General features: G+C 53.1%; 1 protein-coding gene across 1 annotated transcript in view; it reads left to right on the top strand.

Moving 5' to 3' along the window:
* LOC130587100 (protein TsetseEP-like) overlaps positions 1–4350 on the top strand; it is a gene marked incomplete at its 3' end in the record, with an annotated part of 19938 nt that extends 15588 nt beyond the window's left edge. Inside the window, exon 2 of the mRNA XM_057388055.1 lies at positions 4257–4350. Within this exon, the coding sequence (XP_057244038.1) occupies positions 4257–4350 (94 nt within the window). The remainder of the gene's footprint in view (positions 1–4256) is intronic.
* Between the last annotated feature and the right edge of the window lie 4207 nt (positions 4351–8557).

Raw genomic sequence — 8557 nt, 5'->3', positions numbered from 1 at the left:
CATGTGAGGCTGCAGGTGCAGGAGTTCCTGCTAGGAGCTGCAGCCCATTTGCTCAGATATTTGGGGATTTTTCTCAGGAATGTGTCAATATTCATCCCTCCTCTTTGCTCCTTTGGATTTGCTTCCAGAGTCTGTGGATTAAAGCAGCACTGAGAGTTTTTATTCTCTGGGAAGCACCATCCCTGTGAGACACCACATGATGTGATGATTTGAGCTCTTCTTGGGGGGTGCCTGGCTGCTGTGGCCACTGGAAATCTCCCATCTTCCTTCAGCCCTCCAAAGAATGTCTTTTTGGAAGCTGGTCCAGCCCTGATCTCTGCCAGAATACAAGGGAAAGCTGCTGGCAGGCTCAGGGGTTRCAGGGGGTGTTGGCTGCCCAGCACAGCCCTGAATTCCTTCAGGGATCATGCCTAAAACAAGCACAGTGCAGATTTTGTCCTGCTGAATTCATCTGCTGTGTGCTAGAGCATCCACAGGGATAAAGAGGAGAGGCCTAGRGCTTCCTTTTCCTTTTCCTCCAACCTGCTGAGCAGGGAATTCACAGTGGGGGAATCCTTCACCTCCCTGGGGAACTTCCACCGCAGGGCTGCCAAGCCTTTGTGTGTGAATGGCAATTTGGAGTTGTCACTGCTGAGCTGATTTCTCTGCAGGAAAGTGAGGAAGCTCCTCCTGTGCTGTGAGGAGCCTCCCTGGCATCAGTGGGGCACCCTCCTGGGCAGGGGCTGTGTTGGGTTTGGAAGGTGGGAGGCCCTCGAGTGTGCAGAGATCTGGGGTGCAGGAGGTGCGGGGATGCTGCAAGGATTCTGCTTGTGTTGTTGAGGTTCCAGGTGATCCCCCCCACTCCTCCCCATCTGCTCCTTGTTTTCCAGGAGAAATCCCCTGCTCTGTGCCTTGCCCCTGGCACTGGGGTGCCCAGAGCCCGCTGGCACATCCCAGCCCCAGCTGTGCTCAGCTCCAGCCAGCCTGGCTGCCTTCAAGCSCTTAAACCTCTCACTTTCCACCAGGATTTAAATCAGCCACTTAAACTRCATCATCCTCTTTCACTCCTTAATGCTCTGGGTTCCAGCTGCTCAGGCTCCGAGGAGGGTTTGGAACCAGCCACAAACACACACAGGAAGCAAAACCTTTATTTGATGTGTTTTTTTGCTGGCCAAAAGCAGGGCTGGAGCTTCTGTCTCGTGATTGAGCTTGGTGGTGTGTCAGTGGGAGTGGAGTGGGAGCTGCTGCTGCCCCAGGTTTCAGCTCAACCCTCAAATCTGTGATGTGAGAACTGCTTCCATTTTCTGGATGAATTAAAAGCAGTTTGAGCCACAGTGATGGTGATTTTCCCAGCTGCTCTGATGAGGTTCTGGATTCAGCCTGCTCATCAAAATGAAGAAATGGAGAAAACTATCCCAGGGTGCTCCAAGCCCCAATGTCCAGCCTGGCCTTGGGCACTGCCAGGGATCCAGGGGCAGCCACAGCTTCTCTGGGCACCCTCTGGGCACGCCAGGGCCTCCCCACCCTCCCAGAGAACAATTCCTTCCCAATATCCCATCCATCCCTGCCCTCTGGCAGTGTAAAGCCATTCCCTGTGTCCTGTCCCTCCGTCCCTTGTCTCCAGTCCCTCTCCAGCTCTCCTGGAGCCTTCTCCTCTCCAGGTGAGCACCCCCAGCTCTCCCAGCCTGGCTCCGGAGCAGGGGGGCTCCAGCTCCATCACTGAGCATTGTTGGGTGAGAAAAGGAGTCCAGGGGTTGTGGGGACAGGGTGGGCACACAAATATTTGTGTTTTCTRTGTAGTGGGTGCTTCTGCTTGTCAGCAGCCACTCCCACTCTGAGCTCTCAGCTGTTCACAGCAGTTTTAAGGCACGTTTGGATCATCACTGGCACTGCCAGGGCCTCCAGCCTCTTCACTATGTGGCTCCTGCTGTTTGCATCCATAATGTCCAGGCTGGAAAGTTTGCAGGACCTTTCTCCCTCGTTTCCCYCTGCCCACAGCCCAATCTAAAAGCATAAGTGGCTGTTTTGCATAAAGCAAGCACTTCCCTGGCTGCCCTGTCTCTCCTGCCCGAGCACTGGGGTGGGTGAGGTGCCTTACTGGGATTGGCACRAGGGTGTGAAGCCCTCTGAGAAGCTGAAAAGGACAGAAACTGTAATTTAGAGTATGTCAGGCCAGTCCCTTCCGGGCTTATCGAGACTGATGACATGGCACTTGCCTTTCTGTTATCTCTGTACACAGATAACAAATTAAGTGACAGCTTTTGAGCTCCCTGCAGATGCAGATGCGTTCACTGGAACCGACACATTCCTACGAGTTATTTTCATTTGTCAAAAATCCCTTTGTTTGACATACAAGAAACCTGAGTCACCCAAGGTGSTGAGTGCCATGTGAGTTCAGGAGGTCTGTCTGCTGAAAAAACTGCTCCAGAAAACTGGAGAAGGTKCTTGTGTCATCTTCTGCCATTCCCAGGATCTCGGGTTAGCTYGGAAAAGAGTTCTGGGGTCATCGAGTCCAACCTGGGACCCATCCCCACCTTGTCACCAGCCCAGAGCATTGAGTGGCACCTCCCASTGAGGGACATCCCCASGGATGGGGACTCCAGCACCTTCCTGGGCAGCCCCTTGCAGTGCCTGACCACYCTTTCTKGGAAAAAATCCTTCCTGATGTCCCACTGGAGTCAGCTGGCAGGTGGGCAGGGCTGTGCCGTGGGGGTTTGGGTTTCCTCTCGTGGCAGCCCCACAGAGGCACAGCCTGGAGTTCAGGGACAGGACCCAGGGAACARCTSGAGCWGGRCCWGGGCAGGGYCAGGCTGGAGATCAGGGAAAGGTTCTTCTGTCCCCAGAGGGTGCTGGCACTGCCCAGGCTCCCCAGGGAATGGTCCCGGCCCCGAGGCTGCCACAGCTCCAGGAGCGTTTGGACAGCGCTTCCAGGGATGCACAGGGTGGGATTGTTGGGGGGTCTGTGCAGGGCCAGGGGTTGAACTGGGTGATCCTTGTGGGTCCCTTCCCACTCAGGACATTCTGTGATTCTGTGGATTTACGGTCTCAGCCCCATGGGTTCCTCCATCCCAGTGCAATTTTTGCTGCTCTTGTAGGGCTGTGGGATGCCCAAAGCCCATGGACACGTTGGTGAACAGCTCTGAGTGTGCTGCAGTGTGATTCTGCTGTAAAACACATTGCTGGCTTTCARAAAACCAAGAACAACTCCAGTCATCCCCCCATGCTGCTGCAGAGTGAGCGGAGCAGTGCTGAGCTCCACGCCTGGGCTGGGGATTATTGAATCTCCTTTCAGCTGTCAGGACTCCTTCCCTGCGAGGAGAGGTTTGGTGATTCACCAGCTCCTTCCCCACCGACAAACCTAAACCCCAAAGGGTTCCTTTGTGCACATGAGAGCTGCCAAATGCAGCCCTGGAGATGCCCTCCTGTGCATCAGGAGGAGGAGGAGGAGGAGGATGTGTGTGGCAGGGTGAGGGCTGCGCTTTGGGCAGCTCTGGGCTATGGAGCTCATTGTGCAATTCCTCTCTCACCTCGCCAGCTTCCTCCTGGGATTGCTCCYCAGCTGAAGGATGGGGCTCAAAAATAGACAAAAATGCCTCAAAAGCTCTTAAATGAGGGRTAAATGTCTGGTTGAGTTTGAGGAGCATCTGSTRTAAASGGTTTTCTGCTCATGGCAGCCTGAAAACAAAAAACCAAATGTGCCTTTTTGGGATATTTTGGACCCAGTGGYTTGCCCTTTGCCTGTTCTTTTTGAAGATCCCAGATCACCCTCAGCAGGTCTGAGTGCCCCTTGTTCCAGGTGTGTTCCTGCTCCACAAGCCCCATCCCAATCCTYCCCCTCAGGCATTGTCTAATTGGGAAAACGTTTCAGTTCTGTGGCCTCAATTTGTAACGTGGACAAGTTCATTATCACTGAATCCCTTAATTGGGCCCTCCTAGCGGGCAGCCTATTCCTGAGTTTCCCAATTAAGCCAGGACCTCTTTAAAACCCATAAAAATAAACAAATCCCTGGCAGAGCAGGCCCACATTACCAGAGTCACCACTCAAAATGATGCTTCAGGGCTGAGCATCACCCAGGCACTAATTAACCCTTTTGTGCTGATTGTTTGTGTTCCCTTCAAGGAGAACAGCAMCAATTTGGGGTCAGTTTAAGGGACTCATAGTCATGAGCTCAAATCTTTCTTATAAAGAGGAAAAAGTTGGTTATGAGGTGTYGGAAGGTGGAAGATGCTGTCTCCTGCAAGGATTCCATGGGTAACTCTGCTTTTTTTGGTTGCAGGTCAAGGACCTAACAAAATACCTGGATCCCAGTGGCTTGGGAGTCATCAGCTTCGAAGATTTCCATCGGGGGATCAGAGCCATCAAAAATGGAGGTGGGTGAGCTTCCCACTGTGCTGAGACTGAGGATGGGAACAGTTTAACACCTCAGCTGAGCTGAGGAGCTGCTTGGGGAAAACCATCTGGGTTTGGTTTTCTGGGAGTTACTGCTCTGTGTTGGGTGGRRRAAATGGGGAAAGGTTGAGGGCATTTATTGAGAGTTGGAAAAKGTGGTTCAACAGTAGCAGTGGTGCTTCCATGTTTTGTTGTTTATCAGGGAATTCCCTTCCTTAAAAAAGAATTTGATGGGAAATCCCTTCCGGTTTAGTGTTTGCTCTCACCCTGCTCTCACCTGTGTTTTGRTGTGTTTGGTGTCTGCTTTCAGCTGTGTTTTTTGTGATTTTTGGGGGGTTGTTACTCTGATGGAGGTGTTTGTGCTGCTGGCTGTGACATTTCCACACACTGGGCACTGAGTGTGGAATATGGAACTGGTTGGGCTGGAAGGGACATTAATCTTGTTCCACACCCTCCCAGGGGCAGGCACACCTTCCCCTAGAAGAGAAATTTATTGATGAATTTACTAATAATGACTCCAACTATTTGGAGGATCAAGGTGTTCTGATGGTTTTTATCTGGGATCACATGAAACCAGGTTCTCAACTGCCTGCCTGGAGTCAGGATGATCTTCAAACTGACCAGTGCCAATCCCCACATGGCTCCCAGGGGCTTCTTGCCAGTGAAATGTCGGTGAAATGGGAAATGTTTTTCTGGCTGGTGGGCATTTGGACTCCTTTGCTGCAGGAAAGGTGTTGTTCTTCCAGTCTGGGATCCTTCTCAGAGAGTCATTTTGGGCCAGGAGTGTTGTTCTGGGCRGGGTGTGAGGTATCTGGGAAGCTCCCTGCTGAGCAGTTGGAGTTCTGGGTGTGCAAATGGGAATTGCCAGTCTTGCATGAGAGACAGCTCTGCTCAGAGATGCTTCTCTGGGATTTCAGCCCTGCTCACTGTGCCCCTGCTGCCAGCCCTGCACAAGGAGTGTGCTGCARGGATGGGAAAGAACCAGAATTCCCATACAAACTGTGCTGTTCCASGAGTAAAACTCCCAAAGCCAGGTTTTCTCCTGTTTTTCTGTCAGTTGTCCATCTCTCCTCCTCCTCCCCAGTTCTACCCCCACTTTGTTGATGGATTTACTGGGAGGGTGGGGAGGCCCTGGCACAGGGTGCCCAGAGAAGCTGTGGCTGCCCCTGGATCCCTGGCAGTGTCCAAGGCCAGGCTGGACAGGGCTTGGAGCAGCCTGGGACAGTGGAAGGTGTCGGGGTTGGAAGGGGATGAGCTTTGAGCTCCCTTCCCTCCCAAACCATTCCAGAATTTTCTGTGCTGGGACTGTAGTGTTTTATCTCCCAAGTTTCCTGGTGTAGCCTGGCCTTTCCCAGCTCTCAGGAAGCAGCAGGAGCTGCAGCACACAATTAATTTGTAATAAATTGCCATTGGAGCCGAGCGTTTGTGAAAACCCTGGCTCGTGTTTCCCCTCAATAATTCATCGCTTTGGTATTGTGTTCTATTCACTGAATGGGAAGAGCAGACCATGCAAAGCTTTTAGGGTCTCAATTTATTAAATTTGAAGGAGACTGATGTGTGTTTATTGCAGTGTTGGGAAAGGCTGAGCTCTCCAACAGCCCATGGCATTAAATGGAAATAAAGGAAGCCCAGGGCAGGGCACGGAGGAGGCTCTGTGAGTCCAACAGCCGAGCACTGCCCACAGTGAGGTGTTCTGAAGGATTTGCTGCTGCTCTTGAACCAGTCAATACTGATCATCCCTTTGTAACCAAAGCAGAGGTCAGGCTGCTGCTGGGTGTCTGTCTTAACGAGGTTTGGTAATTAGCTGGGGCTGTTTTTAGCCAGGGAGTGCCCTGCTGGATTTCTTGGTGCTCTGTGGTTCTTAGGTCAGTCAGGGAAGTGAGAGTTGCTGCCAGCTCTGAGCATGTGGTGTCTGTTAATTCTGGGGAGGGTTTATTCCTGAGGATGTGCCAGTCTCCTCTCCCTCTCTCCTCTCTGGACAATTCCTTCAGGACAGCAGGGATTTCACTCAAGCCCGACAAACTGAAGGTGCAGTTACAGATCCAGCCAAATTTGCGTTGTCAGCTGCACTTCCCACAGCTGCTTTTATGTCCACTTGGCCTTTACATCCAGGGAGGATGCTGGGCTCCTGGTCCTGTCCCCGTGCTCCTGGTCTTGTCCCTGAGCTCCTCAGTCCTGTCCCTGTGCCAGCAGCCTGAGCCATGTCCTCCCTGCCTGAGGAACAGACTGGTGCAGGACTCCTGGTGCCTGCTGGGCCTCCTCCCACTGCCATGGACCAGCTGTGGGCTCTGTGCTGCTGGGATCTCTGTCTGGCCAGGTAATGCTGATTGTGAGGGAGGCAGACGGATTGGAGGCTTTTAGGAGAGTTTTTAGCTAGTTGTGGCTGCCTTATCTTCTACCCTCCCCAGAGTGCAGGCTGGTTGGGAAAGCGTGGTTCTCATGGATGTATTTGTGCCTGGAATTGGGATGGCCAGGGAGTGTTCCAGAGGGTTTCCCTGCTGTGGGAAGTGGTGAGTCTGAAGCCTTGGGGTGGCTGAGCTCTGTTCTCAGGCCTGGGGACCATGCAGACAGARATGCTGCTGGGACAGGTTCAGCTCCTTGTGCTGTGCTGGGTCCCAGCCCTTGCTGCTTGTGGCTGCTGGGATTCCCTGGTCCTTCCCAGCCCCACGAGTTGGGGTTTGCCTGCTTTTAAAATTTGTGTGAAGGGTGCCTGAGTGACTGGCAAGTCTGCAAAACAGAGGGGGAAACGTGGATCCAACACTGGCAGTGTGTCGGGGGGGATATATAATGCTGGAAAGTGGAATTTTACAGCCTTGGATTGTAAAACTTGAGAAACTGATAATGGAGGGCAGGCAGTAATGAGGGAGAGTGTGATGCTTAAGAGAGGCAGASAAGGTGTTTTTTGAGGCCTGGAGATTTCAGCCAGAGGAAAACCTGGTGCATCTGGCTGCCATCACTGAGATCCAAGGGAAGAGGAACAGGGAAGGAGCCAGTGTGGCTGCTGCACTCACTGTATTTGGGAGCTCCAGCTCAGGGGGTTCTCCCCAGGGACAGACAGGCACCAGGATTGTGTGCCAGCCCCTTGGAAACACAGCCAGGGAGTGAGGATCCTGTGTGTATGGCAAAAGGCTGACCTGGGATGGGGACAGGGAGATGGGGTCTGTATTCTGAGTCTGTCGGAATCCAAGGTGCCTGGAGCAGGGAGCAGCCAGAGGGGGAATTTGGTGGTGGATACCAGGGTGAGCTGGATCAGCCACCTCTGGGTGCAGACACACGGCCAGGGCTGGATCAGCCATGGCTGGGTGCAGACACGTGGCCAGGCTGGGTGCAGACACAGCCACCCCTGGGTGCAGACACATGGCCAGGGCTGTGCTCATGGACAGATTTCTTCCCTTGCCGAGGTATTGAAAACCTTTTCAATGTCACCCACCTGATGTTTGTGCAGGGCTCTCTCAGCACTCAGCAGGACAAAGTGAGCAGCTCTGCTCTCACTGCAGCTCACGGGGATGAGGAACAGGTTGTGCCATTCAYACACATGAAACATCTGTAACATCTGTTTTCCGGGGAGCAGCCCCTTTGGGAAGGGGAGCACACAGGGGGTTTCTGTGGTGTCAGTCTGAGGGACTGCTGTGTCAGGCAGGGCAAGGTGCATTCCTGAGCTCCAGCCTCATCCCTCCCTTTGGCCTTAGCTTCAGATCCCTGAACAAAGGGGCCCCTATGCACCGAGAGCAGACAGTGCATCYACTGAGGGAGGGACGTGTCCAGGAGCTCAGGGAGGGTCTGAGGATGGAAATAATCACATTGCTTTTTTTAATTTATTTTTTKAATGCTTCTACTAAAAGCCCTTTGGATTTGGGAAGATGGAAAATCCAGCTCAAGAGCCAACACCCAAACCTGGAAGCTCTAACAGAGTTCCTGTTTGCAGGGTTGACAGGAGCGGGGCTGGGAGACCCCTGGCAGTGCCAGCTTGGGAAGAGCTGGATCAGGAATCCACTGTTCCAAAGGAAAGAGATTCCAGGGGCTGAAGAAGAGGCTTGGAGCAGGACGAGCATGTTCCRCTCCCCAGAGGCTCTTCTAAAGGGYGGCTGCAGGGAAAAGCATGGAGCTGGGAGCTGGAGAAGGCAGGGCAGGATTCTGAGCAGCAAATCCAGGGCCGGGGGGGTCAGGCCGTGGTTTTGCCTGGAGTCT

The sequence above is a fragment of the Malurus melanocephalus genome, unplaced genomic scaffold (genome assembly GCF_030028575.1).
Source record: "Malurus melanocephalus ecotype Western Australia unplaced genomic scaffold, MMel_1.1 scaffold_1525, whole genome shotgun sequence".
In the NCBI taxonomy this organism is placed as follows: domain Eukaryota; kingdom Metazoa; phylum Chordata; class Aves; order Passeriformes; family Maluridae; genus Malurus; species Malurus melanocephalus.
Note: the sequence above shows the minus strand (reverse complement) of the source record. Positions and strands in the feature narration are given on the sequence as shown.